Source organism: Xenopus laevis, chromosome 1L, assembly GCF_017654675.1.
Source record: "Xenopus laevis strain J_2021 chromosome 1L, Xenopus_laevis_v10.1, whole genome shotgun sequence".
Classification (NCBI taxonomy): Eukaryota; Metazoa; Chordata; class Amphibia; order Anura; family Pipidae; genus Xenopus; species Xenopus laevis.
Genome location: NC_054371.1, coordinates 32037361 through 32052636, shown reverse-complemented (window position 1 = coordinate 32052636; position 15276 = coordinate 32037361). Strand labels below are relative to the sequence as shown.

Sequence of the window (15276 nt, the reverse complement as noted above, 5' to 3'; positions counted from 1 at the left end):
AAAACCAGGATTCGGTTCGTGATTCAACCTTTTTTTTTTTTTTCGAATTCGGCCGAATACTTGTGACTGGCCAAACGGAATCCATATCCTAATTTGTATATGCAAATTTAGGAAAGGACAGGAAATCACATGACTTCATCACAAAACAAGGAAGTAAAAAAATGTCCACTTTTTCCTTTCCCAGCCCTAAATTTATATATGTGAATTTGGTTCGGTATTCAGCCAAATCGGCGCCTCCCTAGTTTAAACATTGCACTTTATATTAACTTAACTAACCAGTAAGAGTCCATTGCCTTTCCTTCTAGTGAGAATATTTGCAAGTGGCTCAGTGAACTGGGGTTTATTTAAGCAGATTGACTGAATTCTTTAACCCACTAGGTGGCCGAGAACATTGGCAGGCATCACTGCATACCTTCTCTGTACCCGCTACTCTGCTGGAAGCGGCATATATCCTGGCAACCAACAAGATGACAGAAGAGCCTGGCGTCGATGTGACAGGGGGGGATTTTGGGCAGAGGACGACTATTCCCTGTGCCAGTATGCAAAAGATGCTACTCGGGTCCTTTTTATGTTTAATCAGGTAATTTCTAATAATAAAAATAACCTGACAAGGGCATGTAAAGGCAAACAAATAACATCCCATTGTTACTTTCTTTAATGAAAAAGAAACCTATCTCCGATATACTTTAATTAAAAAATGTGTACTGTTTTTATAAAAAACCTGACTGTATGCAGTGAAATTCTCCCTTCATTTACTGCTGTAGATAGGAATTGTCAGATGGTCCCTAACTGCTGAGCAGGGGGAGCCCCTCCTTACTTCCCAGCCATGCAGAACTCAAGCAGCTTTGTTAGTTTCCCTGTAGAGCAGTCGGCAACTGTGTAGAGATTTGTATTGGATTTTTTTTTGCCTTTACATACCCTTTGCTGTTTCCAACTCCAGCTGCAGGGGCAAAGATCATGGAGCCAGATATAAACAGATAAACTTGGATTCCATTTGGAGGATTATTTTGCTGCAGCCACTGGTTCTGCAGAGTTAGAGAAAGTTTGTATTAAACAATGCAAAAGCCATAAAATCCACATTAGATTACATGACAACACAGGACCCAGTGCAGTCTGCATATTCTAATTATTAATCAGATAATCATCATTAATTGATCCCTAAGCAGCTCAGTCCACACTGAGCATGTGCATGGTCTTGGTCTTGCAAAGATGTTTAACAAAGTTACAAGATGGTGACACATGACCCAATGAAGTCTGTCTATTCTGATTATTAACCAGTCTTGCTGTATCGGCTTCTGGCAGATATTATTTGACTTGTGCTGTTTTGATAATTTATGATGATCCCTAAGCAGCCCAGACCAAACTGAGCATGTGCATGGTCTTGGTCTTGCAAAGATGTTTAACAATACAGCCTTATTCTATTTTAGACTTTACTTCCTCTTTAAACCTACGAAATCGCTCCACACAATTGGGGGTAAAGAAAAAAAAAACTTTCTTGTATAAAGATAATTTCCATAATACAAAGGTCACAGAGATGCCGGCTTTAACACTTGCACTCTCATATTCTCTACAGATGCCTCTTAATCTCACAAATGCAGTGGCAACGGCAAGGCAGTTACTGGCGTACACGGTGGAAGCAGCAAATTTTTCAGACAAGATGGACGTGATCTTCGTTGCAGAAATGATTGAAAAATTTGGGCGGTTTGCTGAAAAATACAAAGAGGTTAGTTAACTGTCTCGTTTTGTTTAATTTACATTAAACGTGTATGAACAGCAGTTCCATACTGCAATACCTGTACAGCAGATAACAAATAAAGACTGGGCTCCAAACTGCTCAGGTTTTGTTCAGTGACAGAAACAGACTGGCTTATCTGGGCATTTACCTGTCAGTAGTAGACATTTCTGATGGTTTTTAGTTATAAAGGCCGGTACCCATAGAGCAGGACTGTCCTACTAGAGAGTCTGCAGTCTTCCAAGCCATCTCTATGACCCAATATGCCCAGGAGCTCCTACATCTTCTGGGTGTTGTGGGACTATACTATTCACCAAGAACCACAAGTTTTTATTTTATATATAGACTTTTTTTGTTTCAAGGGCTGATTTACATCTTTCTCTCTCCAGCTGAGTGATGTGATGGTGGACATAGCAAGTAATATAATGCTGGCTGATGAGCGCATATTGTGGATGGCTCAGAAAGATGCAAAAGCGTGCAGTCGAATAGTGCAGTGTCTGCAGCGTATAGCTACCTATCGACTGGCCAATGCAGTTCAAGTTTACTCCACGGTGAGTTTCAGATTGCATGGTACATTATATAAACTGGTATGGTGTAAGGTCTTGGAGAAGTTGGATATTTTCATGCCTCTGGGGGAATCCTTTATTGCAAATATATAGAAATTTTAAATGGGTTGATCATTGGACCACGCTACTTGGAATTAATTCAAGCTCCATATCTTTTAACAGGAGTTCATTGAAAATATAACTTCAATTAAAATGACTTTATCTTGGAGGCCTGTTTAGAAAAATCATTCTTTTGTGTGGCGCATACGCATACTGATAAACTTAGCATGATATTTCAAATGAGAATATGTGTGCATGCTCAGTAATTAACATACATGCCTATAAAATAGATGTGTGTATGTAAATAAGAAAGAAATATGTTACGTCTTTGTCTTTTAAAGGGGATGTCAACCCAACTTTGCACTATATGTTCATAAGAAGTTTGTTATTTGTACATGTATTGCTATTGAAAGCAGTGTCTGTCCTTTTCAATTCTCTGCCCTGATGGCTGACTGTTGGTACAATGTAAGACAAAGCAGCTGATTAAAGGAAATGTAAACCCTCCCCACAAAAATATAATCTGAGAACAGCCTCTTTGAAATCTTTAGATAACCACCACTCTAGTTGTTAAAATGTTAACAGTAAGGCTGCAGCATCCCCTTAATCACTTAGAATCCTTCTCCTCCTCAAACCCACATGCCCCCTCCCTCAGGAATTTACTTTGGCTGTTGATTCATGAGCATGCTCAGTTCTTCTCAGCTCAGATTACTAAACACACCCTCCAGTCTAACAGCCAATGAAGGGATAGCATTGCTGGTTCCCATAGAAACTCTAGCTGTATGATCCTATTTTTCTCCTAACCACCTCTCCTGAGCTCATCTTAACTGTTACAGTGCTCAACCCCAGCAGAACTTTTTATCAAATAATGCTTTCCCTGTGTAAATCTGCATTTCATGAAGTTTACAGCATACATGTCTGTATGTTACTGATGATGTGTCAGAGGGAAAATGGCCGCTACTTGTTTTAGAAAAATGTGATGGCGCTGGCAAATGGAGGGGTATATGCAGTACAAATGATGTGGATTCGTTGGTGAAGATATTGCCAACTAATATACACCATGGCAAAATGTAGGCTTTAATGTCCTTTAACAGACCTTTCTTTGCAGGGGAACTAAGACTTTTGCAACATTGTTTAAAAGTAACAAGTAGGAGTTAAGCAAATGTTTTTTCAAATTACCGTATATACTCGAGTATAAGCAGAGTTTTTCAGCATCCAAAATGTGCTGAAAAAGTCTACCTCGGCTTATACTCGAGTCAGCGGGTGCTAGCTGAGATTGCAGTAACTGCTAATCATTCCTATACCAACAGAGGACACTTGGGGAGAGACTGCAATATCACACAGCACCCTCTGTTGGTTATATGAAACATTAACAGTGACTGCAATATCACACAGCGCCCTCTGTTGGTTATATGAAAGAATAACAGTTACTGCAATATCACACAGCGCCCTCTTTTGGTTATATGAAAGATTAACAGTGACTGTAATATCACACAGCTCCCTCTGTTGGTTATATGAAAGATTAACAGTGATGGCAATATGACACAGCACCCTCTGCACATGGTAGTAGGACAATGCACACAGTAATCCGTTTGGCAATTCTCTGTCACCATCAACTTTGCAAAGAAGTCCGGTTGATCGCTGGGGGGGGGTCACTTTGGCGGATTGTGCTCTGCTGGGAGACAGGGCTGTAGTTGTGTCTAGGCTTATACTAGAGTCAATAAGTTTTCTTAGGTAAAGTTAGCTACCTCGGCTTATACTCGGGTCAGCTTATACTCGAGCATATACGGTACTTTAAAAGCAATGAAAATGTTTAATGTATATTGGAAAGTTGTTTAGAATTATGTTTTCTTTTGTTAGGCAATTTTTTATTTTCGACTTGACTTGCCATTTTACTACTGTTGCGGCTCTTGGTCTTGTCACTACTGTCAATATTTATTTTGTTCTTTCTTTTTCTACCAAGTACTCTCCAAACATTGCTTTAGAGGCGTACGTGATAAAATCTGCTCTTTTCACTGGAATGACCTGCACTGTTTTTCAAAAAGTTGCTGCTGCAGACCGGACAGTTCATGCTGACTTTGGCCGACGAGATCTAGATGGCAGCTTGGATAAGCAACTAAGCTTCAAGTGCAACGTGTCTAACACCTTTAGCAGCTTAGCGTTAAAGGTAATTCATAAACAATATAGTCACAAATTGTTATTACCATATATTTAATACACAGTGTATGTATATATATATATATATATATATATATATATATATATATATATATATATATATATATATATTTATTTATTTATTTATTTATTTAGTTATTTATTATGAATTTTCAATAAAAATGTCCGGCAATGTATGGGATTAAAGAATTGCTCTTGTTTATAGAACACGGTTGTGGAGGCTTCTATTCAACTTCCATCTGCACTTTTGCCCAAAGAGAAACGAGAACGCAGAGCAATGGACGAGTCTTTCTACAAGCTTCAGCTAATTGCATTCCGGAACGGAAAGCTCTTCCCCACCACAGGGAACTCCTCGCACCTTGCTGATGATGGGAAGAGGCGATTAGTGGTCACACCTGTCATTCTTGCCAAACTAGGTATATAAGATTGATGCAGTGCCCCGATTTGTCTCCTTTATATTGCACATTAATCTTGTTTGGTTAAAACACGTTCCTTTTATTAGCTTAATCAGTTTCTTTAAAGGGTTTGTTCACCTTTGAGTTAACTTTTTTTAGTGTGATATAGAGAGTAATATTCTGAGACCGTTTAATTGGTTTCCAGTTTTTATTATTTTTGTTTTTTGAGTTAGCTTTTTATTCAGCAGCTCTTCAATTTGCATAATAAGCAACCTGGAAGCTAGGATCCAAATTACCCTAGCAACCATGCATTCATTTGAATAAGAGACTGGAATATGAATAGGAGAAAGATGAGAAATAAAACGTAACAATAACAATACATTTGAAGCCTTACATGGCTTTTACTTTTTTTTAAGGGGTCAGCGACACTCATTTAAAAGCTGTAAAGAGTCAGAAGAAAAAGGCAAATAATTCTAAAACTATAAAAAATAAATAATGAAAAATCAATGGAAAGGTTGCTTAGAAATGGCCATTCTATTACATATGAAGAGTTTACAACCCCTTTAAGGAGATTCAGTGATCAAAATGTTTACTTTTACCTAAATATCATGTGTTTTGCTTTTTCTGGGAAAGTTTGTCTTCTTGACTTGTCTGACATTCTTTAAGTTTCCGTCTTGCTGTATGGCAGGCATGCTAGATATACCAATCGGATTAGAGCTAATGTCCCAGCAGACATGGAATAATATACGTTAAAGGGGAACTCCACAAATAACAGCTCCTGACTGCTTGTTATAATTATGAATTCCCAGACTGAAGGAAACAAGATTCAAATAATTTATATAGTGTAATTAAAGTTAATTTTGCTTGACTAATGTGATAACATAGGATTTGTAGTAATTTTTTCGGGTGACAGGACCCCTTTAAAGTGCAAGACTTAAATTTGGAATGTGTAAGACATCTGTGTGTAATTCAGCGAACCTTGGAATGAAATTGACACGTTTAAGACATGCTACTCCAGTAAATGCATTCAATTCCCCACATTTTATATGTGCTGTCTGTGTCTTCCGATGATGAAGGGAGGTTTATCCCCCCGAAACGTTGATCACGAGGTGATATAATAAAGAGGGGTGTCCCCCCAACTGCTGATCATAGCGTGTGTGCGGATCCGTTTCTTGTTTGCTGTTCCGATGATGAATCCCTTTCCTTCCTATGGGCAAAAGGGAAAGTGGTTCCTTCCCATCTCATTATAATATTGAATGTGTCTCATATAAATATATGGAATGTTAGAATGGAAATTTTCAGCAACGTGTTGTGTTCTCTACTTAGACGGGCCGAATCGAAATATCCCTGCTGTTCCAATTAATTTAACTCTGAGGCGCTTTTCTCATGGGAAGGATGCGGTTGCAGCTCAGTGGGATTTTGATCTGCTCAATGGGCAAGGTGCATGGAAATCAGAAGGTTGCCGTATAATTGCGTCCGATGAAAACATAACAACGATCCAGTGCTCGTCTCTCGGCAACTACGCAGTACTAATGGTAAGATTTTTTTTTTTTCTCTAATCGATGTCGCATTGATGTCTTATTGTTATAGTAAAATACAAATACACTGCTTTCCCTATTATCTCTTGTGGATTTAATTTTAAATATAACTGACTAGATCCCTATCAGTAACATTTCCCTAGAAAGTTGCGGTGAACATAAAGGAAGCACCAGGAACCAGGCCAATGATTCCCTCGTGAGGAAGACCCAAACTTTCCTTAGTCTGCCCTATCCTAGGAAGGCAGTGGAATTTGTACTTTGTAAGGATGATTTCATTTGCACCACATATAGGCAGTAAATACAAGAGACTAAAAAATGAAGGAAAAACTTTTATAAGCGTTTATACTTTTTTTATGCTGTTTATTCTATTGGATCTATTCCTTGGTGTTTTTAAAGAAAAACTTTACCCCAAAAATGAATACATAACCAACAGTTTATATAGTATTAAGTGGCAAATTAAAGAATGTTACCAAACTGGTATATATATTTTAGTAAATCTTGCCCTTTTACATTGAGCCAACATTCTGTGATGGTCTGTGTGCTGCCTCAGAGATCACCTGACCAGAAATACTGCAGCTCTAACTGTAGCAGGAAAAAGCGTGGAAGCAAAAGACAGAACTGTCTGTTAATTGGCTCATGTGACCTAACATGTATGGTTTGTTTGTGTGCACAGTGAATCCTAGGATCCCAGGGGCGGCCATTATTTTTTAAAATGGCAATTTTCTATGATTACCCAATGGCACATACTACTAGAAAAGTATATTATTATGAAAATGGTTTATTTACATGAAGCAGAGTTTTACATATGAGCTGTTTAATGCAATATCTTTTTATAGCGACCTACATTGTTCGGGCGGTATAGTTTTTTTTTTTTGTGTTTATCATAAATCTAGTCTGGTAGATTCTTCCAGCTCCTACCTGGTTTTGTGCATTGTACTAACTTTTTTATTTTTTTTTCCCCTTCCAAGGACCTTACTGGAACAGAGATATACAGCCACCCAGTCACCTTCTTGCATCCTGTGGTGTACGCTTCTGCCATTGTCCTACTCTTGTGCTTATTGGTGTTTATCATTAGTTACTTATACTTCCACAGGTATGAATAGTTGATGTATTTTTGTAGCAGCAATTTATAAATCTGAAGGGCTCACAGTACTCACAGGCCATATACATGCACTGATCATCCCTTTTATGTAGAATTTCCAGTTCTGACTTGATAAACAACCCCATGCACCGTATGAAGGCAATAGGCTACTAATGGTGTTAGCACTTGACAGATTAGCTGTTGCACAATCTCATGTTTTTTTTTTTTTAATAATCCATATTTTTTATTTGGGGTCTCACACTGGCTCAAGGCTAGTTGGCAGATTGTACTAAATGGTCTGTCAGTATACTGCTAGTTTTAAACATTGGCATCAACACAGATACGCTTAGATCCTTAATTCTGTATTTCCCAGCTGAGCAAATATGGGCCCTACTGCTCTAAAGTATTTATAGCACTTTAAAGGGCAAGTCAACCCCAAAATAAAAATTTGCCTAATAAAAGAAAACCTAATTCTAAGCACCTTTCCAATACACATTTATTTAAAAAAATGTCTGTTCTTCTGAAGTTATTTGTAAAAAAAACAGGTGCTATCGAAAGCAGCATTTGCTTAACTCTTGGTTGTTACTTTTTAAGCAATGTTGCAAAAGTCTTAGTTCCCCTATAAGATATGGATCTGTCAATGAATATCTGACACCCAACTGCTGCACGAAGACAGAATGAAGAGAAACAGATGCTGAGAGAGGGATAGTGAAAATAAACTTGATTATTTCAGAAATGATGCAGAATATTTAATTGATTGAATTTACAAAGTTTCTTATTTCAGCATGGTGAAACTTGTATTAGATTTTCATTTTCGCGAGAGTTCCCCTTTAAAAAAAAGCTGTGCTGTAGTATTTGTAAGTGAGTTTTGAATGACTTGTATTAGATATACCATGACCTGGATGAATGAAAATCTTCATATTTGTAAGTGAGGTTTAGTTCCTAGAGCTACTCATCATAAGAAGTGGGGTGTGTGCATTTCTGTGTAGGCATCAGCTCAGATCATCATTTTGGTGGCATAATTTAATAGGCCAAATCATTGTGCAGAGGGACCCTCTGCTTTCATGCAGATCATACAGTTGACATGAATATTGATGGAATTACATGGAACCTTATTTTTTTTTTTTAAGCTTTATTTTTATTGAACAGTTTTTTTTCCAACAACAATAATAAAGAAAGGAAAGAAATTAGAGCAAGAGAAAAGAAGTAGAGGTGTCAAGGGCCATAAGAGTAGGGGTTGAGGAATACATTTGTCAACACATATGAGCTTACTGATGCCGTATAATTGACTTTGCACCATCATCCAGGTGCCCCAGATTGCATCAATTTTTTTGGGACAGTCTCTGACAATGTACGTTAGCTTCTGCTTAATGAGTGAGTCATTAAAGGGGAAATATCGCAAAACTAAAAATTGTATATTCGCTTCAGCATACTGAAATAACAAACTTTCTAGATACAATCAATTAAAATTCTGAACCGTTTCTGAAATCAAGTTTATCTTCACTATTCCTCTCTCCGCATCGGTTTCTCCTCATTCTGTCTTCATTCAGGAGTTGGGTGTCAGATATTCATTGACCGTTAAATCCAGTGTATCTTATAGGGGGGCTCCTTTTGCCTAGAAGCTGTATTAGAGTCCACTCTATTAAAATTACCAATCATGTCTCTCTACATGCAGAATTTCTGCAAAAGGCAGTTATTTTGTTTGATTTTGTTTGTACTGGAATCAGTTATTTGAGTGAGCTCTAATACATCTGCTGGGAAAGGGAGCCCCCCCCCATATAAAATATATTGTATCATTCATCTGACACCCAACTCCTGCATGAAGACAGAATGAAGAGAAACCGATGCTGAGAGAGGAATAGTGAATATAAACTTGATTATTTCAGAAACAATGCAGAATTTTTAATTGATTGTATTTAGAAAGTTTCTTACATCGGTACGAGGAAGCTTATATTAAATTTTTATTTTTTCGATAGTTCCCCTTTAATGATTTTTTTTGTAAAAGTTAATGGAGCAGCAGCCGCTTTCCAGCAGTTGCAAATAGCAAAGGCTCCAATTTGCAATCTGCCACAATAACAAATACGCAGAGAGGCGGAGTAAGTATGACAGGCAAGTTAAGTTCATCTAGCATGATTACATGGGACCTTGGTGCATGTGTGGCTTGTGCTAGTGATATCTCCAGATCTGAACACCACAATGGATGTTAAACAATACGTAAAGTATGAAGTGAAGAAATCTGCTATTGTAACATTAGAATACAGGTATGGGACCTGTTATGCAGAATGCTCGGGACCTGGGGTTTTCAGGATAATAGATCTTTCCATAATATGAATCTTCATACCTTAAGTCTATTAGAAAATCATGTAAACATGAAATAAACCCAATAGGTTGGTTTTGCTTCCAATAAGGATTAATTATATCTTAGTTTGGGTCAAGTACAAGGTGCTGTTTCATTATTACAGAGAAAAATTAAATCATTTTTAAAAATTTGGATAAAATGGAGTCTATGTGAGACGTGCTTTCTGTAATTCGGATCTTTCTGGATAACGGGTTTCCGAATAACTGATCCCATACCTGTAATATATATTTATTTTTTTACCTTGACTGTCATCCTGCATTCAAAGCCCAATAATATTATGGCATAAATGCTAGAAGTTAGAGCACATAGCAATGTCGCACTTTTCTCTATCACCATCTTTGACCTTATTTTTATATTTGCTTCTTTATTTTTCAACAGTATGGTACGAGTTAGCCTTAAAAGCTGGCACATGTTGGTTAACCTCGGTCTTCATGTATTCCTGACCTGTGCTGTATATGTGGGAGGTATAAATCAGACCAGATATGCCAGCATATGTCAAGCGGTAAGCAACACATAGATATTCTTTAAAGTGATACTGTCATGGGATAAAATGTTTTTGTTCAAAATGTATCAGTTAATAGTGCTGCTCCAATAGTGCTCCTGCACTGGAATCCATTTTTCAAAAGAGCAATTTTATATTTAATTTTTAAATCTGACATGAGCTAGATATATTTTTAGTTTCCCAGCTACTCCCAGTCATGTGACTTGTACTCTGATAAACTTCAGTCACTTTTTACTGCTGCACTGCAAATTGGAGTGATATCACTCCCTCCCGCAGCCTAACAACAGAACAATGGGAAGGTAACAAGATAGCAGCTCCCTAACACCAAATAACAGCTGCCTGGTAGATCTAAAGGTGGCCAAAGACTTACAGATCCACTTGTTTGGCGATGTCGCCAAACGAGCGGATCTCTCCCTGATATGCGCACATTGAATTGGGCCTAACAACAGAACAATGGGAAGATAGCTGCTCCCTAACACAAGATAACAGCTGCCTGGTAGATTGAAGAACAGCACTCAATAGTAAAATCCAGGTCCCACTGTGACACATTCATTTACATTGAGAAGGAGAAACAACAGCCTGTCAGAAAGCAGTTCCATCCTAAAGTGCTGGCTCTTTCTGAAAGCACATGACCAGGCAAAATGATCTAAGATGGCGCCTACACTCCAATATTACAACTAAAAAAATACACTTGCTGGTTCAGGAATGACATTTTATATCGTAGAGTGAATTATTTGCAGTGTAAACAGTGTAATTTAGTAATTAAAACTACACCACAAAAATCATGACCGAATCCCTTTAAGGCTACAAGCCTTGACACATGGAAATGATCCACTAGCCTGCTCTGTGCTATATATCTGGTGACTGCCAGATTCTTCAGTCCAGGTGCTTGTTGCTAACTTGACCCTCAATTCCTTAGCCCTTTATTATTAGGATCACACTGTGTAAATGTTAAAGATGAAAAGTATGGGTATCTAAACAAAGTAGACAGATTTCAGAATGTATGTAAAGCGTAAAGAAGTTAAAGTCAAGAGTTATTTCATGAACAGATAACACCCGTCCACTTCATCTGTAGTTGTCAGACACATAGAGCTGAAGCAATCGTGCATGGCTATGCAAATGGTAAATATATGTGCAGAGCATATTGTAATGTTTAGGCTGGTAAACTATAGACTGCAAATCATGTAGTGGGAGTGCAGGGAAGATATGTGGGCTAACCAATGTTGGAGCTTTGACATGTAGGATTAGCAATGGTAATTGTTCAGTTGATTATGCTTAATCATCTTTTTTTCATTCCCACAAAGGTTGGAATCCTGTTACATTATTCCACACTTGCTACTGTACTTTGGGTGGGAGTAACGGCTCGCAATATATATAAGCAAGTCACCAAAAAGGCCAAGAGATGTCAAGACCCGGACGATTTGCCCCCTCCCCCTAGGCCAATGCTCAGGTAAACTGGCGTCACCATATACATACATTTGGCTTTGTTCTTCCTTAGTAAGTTACGATCTAAATCGTTTTGGAAAAAAAATCGAAAAATTTGGGTTTGAGGTGTTATGCCCAAAACACTCACATTTATCGTGAAATCAGACGAAAACCCCTAATTTTTCTGATTTTTGGTGCGAAAATCAGCGCAAACCATGATAACTTTAAATCTGAAATGGGTCTTTTGCCAATAACTTCTACAGGACCCCAACAGGTTGGAGATGGAGTATTTTCAGATTCAGACTTCTAGGAGCCTCTGGGTATAATAAATTACGAAAAATGTGACGCTTTTTTTTTTCCTCTAAAAATTTGTGCTTTCTAGTTTTTTCCATTTGGACCCCCTAAATTTGGATCATAGAAGTGTGTTTTTACGTTATATAATAAATAATACGTTTTAGTCAGGGCTGTACTTCTGTAAATTATTCTATGTGTTTCCCTGCATATTTCAAGTTCCCACCACAATTTAAGATCATCTATTAATTTGAACTAGGGATGCACCGAATCCAGGATTTGGTTTGGGATTTGCCCAGGATTCAGGCTTTTTCGTCAGGATTCCGATTTGGCCAAATCCTTCTGCCCGGCCAAACCAAATCCTAATTTGCATATGCAAATTAGAGTCTGGGAGTGAAATCACGTGACTTTTTGTCACAAAACAAGGAAGTAAAAGATGTTTTCCCCTTCCCACCACTAATTTGCATATGCAAATTAGCATTTGGTTCGGTATTGGGCACAATCTTTTGCGAAGGATGCGGGGGTTCGGCCGAATCCAAAATAGTGAATTCGGTGCATCCCTAATTTGAACTGTGCTGGTTAATTCTTGCCACCCTGCCATTGTCTCTTTAAGGCTGCTTGCAGATTCTCCTTTGCTTATTAACGACTGTTGTATTTTGTCTCATTTTTATTCTCATTTATCCTCCCTAAACTCTGCGACCAGTCGTGTATTAATGGTTTAGTTACATGGACTGTCAATTTAGGCTGGTTCAGATCTGAAATACCTGTTGATAGCAGACAAATCCCTTCGAGTTACTTCCCAGCCCACAAAGAGAGAATTTTTCAATCACTGTATTCCTTGTACTAGAACCAATTAAATGTAAAAATGGTTATTGGTTAGAATCCTTTTAGGTTGATGTTTGCTTTGGTTCAGAAAACACTCTTACCGTACTAATAACATATTTGTATCTTTGTTAGGTTTTATCTCATTGGCGGAGGAATCCCCATAATTGTATGTGGCATAACAGCAGCTGCAAATATAAAGAACTATGGAAGTCAACCCAACGCCCCCTAGTGAGTCTTTGTCCTTGTTCTACTCTGCTGTTATTGATTAAGGTGTTACAAAGTGACAGTAATTTTTCCATTTCTATTTCAGCTGCTGGATGGCATGGGAACCAAGTCTGGGTGCTTTTTACGGTCCTGCAAGTTTCATTGTGTTTATCAATTGTATGTACTTCCTCAGCATATTCGTTCAACTGAAGCGTCATCCTGACAGGGTATTTGAGCTCAAGGAACAGACGGAGGAGCAGCAGCGATTAGCAGCAAGTGAAAGTGGCGAAGGGAATCAGCAAGACTCTCTTTCAGTGTCCATAGTGTCTACTTCAGCTTTAGAGAATGAACAGACCTTTCAGGCACAGCTTCTCGGTGCCAGCCTTACTTTATTTCTCTTTGTGTCTCTCTGGATATTTGGGGCATTGGCTGTCTCCTTGTATTACCCCATGGATTTGGTATTCAGCTGCTTCTTTGGTGTAAGCTGTTTAAGCCTTGGTGCTTTTTTAGTCGTACACCATTGTATGAACAGAGAAGACTTGAGGCGGGCTTTATTGAATACTTTCTGCCCTGGGAGGAGTACGTATTCAGTGCAAGTTAATGTTCCACCATCAAATTCTGCTGGGAGTAATGGTGATGCTGCAAAGTGTACGAACAGCAGTGCTGAGTCTTCTTGCACAAATAAGAGTGCCTCAAGCATTAAGAACTCTTCACAAGGCTGTAAACTGACTAATTTGCAAGCAGCAGCAGCTCAATGTAACACTAATCCTTTGCCTGTAGCGGCAGCCCCTCAGCTTGATAACAGTCTAACAGAACATTCGGTGGACAATGACATTATAATGCACGTTGCTCCTGTTGAGGTCCAGTACCGGCCCAACGGTCACCCGTCCCGACATCACAAAAACCGAAGTAAAGGACATCGCTCCAGTAGGCTTACAGTTCTTAGAGAGTATGCCCATGACGTTCCTACAAGCGTGGACGGAAGCGTTCAAAATACTGTGCCAAAAGCCAGACAGAGCTATGCAGAAGGCCATTCGAGGAGCCGGAGAGCTTACTTAGCGTACAGAGAGCGCCATTTTAACCAGTGCCACCAAGACAGTAGTGATGCTGGTAGCACACTTCCCAGATACAGCAGGAACCTAGAAAAGGTTGCCTCCAACAACAACAAAAAGGACATTTTGAGAGAGCCAATTGCTGTTGAACTTGAGAGCCAACAGAAATCTTATGGTTTAAATCTGGCAGTGCAGAACGGCCCAGCTAAAGATGGCGTTGCAGAAGATCCTCCAATAAATGCAGACACTAATGGGAATGTCAAAACTGGTCTCTGGAAACATGAAACTACTGTGTAGTATTGTCCTTTTTTCCCTAGTCTTGGCATGTCCACCAGAGGCCTTTCCACTTTCCATGGATTACAAATCCAGTCATCGTCAGCAGGGATGTCCAAGCGAGAGCTATCTGATGGTGTGGTGGTTGGGACATTGATGTCCATGTTCTTCACTAAGAGCTGGGCACCTATAATGTTCTCTAGACTTCCTTCTGCCTATGGCTTAAGGTTGTGAGGTACTTCAGAACAAAATACTGCCTGACCTTATCCTGGGTTTGAGCCAATCCTCCTACAGACTCTTCAAAATGAAATGTTTACAGAACTTTTGTATATGTACGTTTTTATGGGAGACAATGACCTTTGAAGAATAATGTTCTTTCTTACTCTGAATCACTTTTTGTCAAAATGATACTATGTTCAAGTGTGAATTTTATTATTTTTTTACCATTTTTAAAGATAACTGAAGAAAAAAACAACTTTTGTATTTTTTTGACATATTATGAATGCCCTGTTGCAAGACAGATTTGTATTTAAGTGTGTAATAAACGGCGTTTATCATCGTCCCATAATTTAAAAGGGGGTATGTTTTTCCCTTTAAGTTTGTGAAGAATGAGCCTCATCCTGTATTTTACTGTAGGATTCTTGCAGAAAGTTATAAGCCATCTTGCTGCGCATGGCCTGGAGACTGGGGCATATTATGAATTTATTAGGGGTGGTGGTCTGTGTTTTATTATAGTCCATACAAAGATGGAACTTAATCGTGTCACATGGCTTCCCACAAGCAATGGAAAAATAAGGCGACATTACTAGTAGCGAGTGC

The 15276-nt window shown here is 38.5% G+C and overlaps 1 protein-coding gene across 3 annotated transcripts in view; it reads left to right on the top strand.

Annotated features, from left to right (window-relative positions):
* Positions 1–15032, top strand: part of adgra3.L (adhesion G protein-coupled receptor A3 L homeolog) — a 39938-nt gene extending 24906 nt beyond the window's left edge. For all 3 annotated transcript variants that reach the window (XM_018228930.2, XM_041588285.1, XM_041588281.1), the window contains exons 9-19: positions 379–580; positions 1574–1723; positions 2122–2283; positions 4298–4501; positions 4718–4928; positions 6234–6442; positions 7414–7538; positions 10264–10387; positions 11692–11837; positions 13061–13156; positions 13239–15032. In XM_018228930.2, coding sequence (XP_018084419.1) covers positions 379–580; positions 1574–1723; positions 2122–2283; positions 4298–4501; positions 4718–4928; positions 6234–6442; positions 7414–7538; positions 10264–10387; positions 11692–11837; positions 13061–13156; positions 13239–14481 — 2872 coding nt within the window. In that variant the 3' untranslated portion in view covers positions 14482–15032. The remainder of the gene's footprint in view (positions 1–378; positions 581–1573; positions 1724–2121; positions 2284–4297; positions 4502–4717; positions 4929–6233; positions 6443–7413; positions 7539–10263; positions 10388–11691; positions 11838–13060; positions 13157–13238) is intronic.
* The last annotated feature ends 244 nt before the right edge of the window (positions 15033–15276 follow it).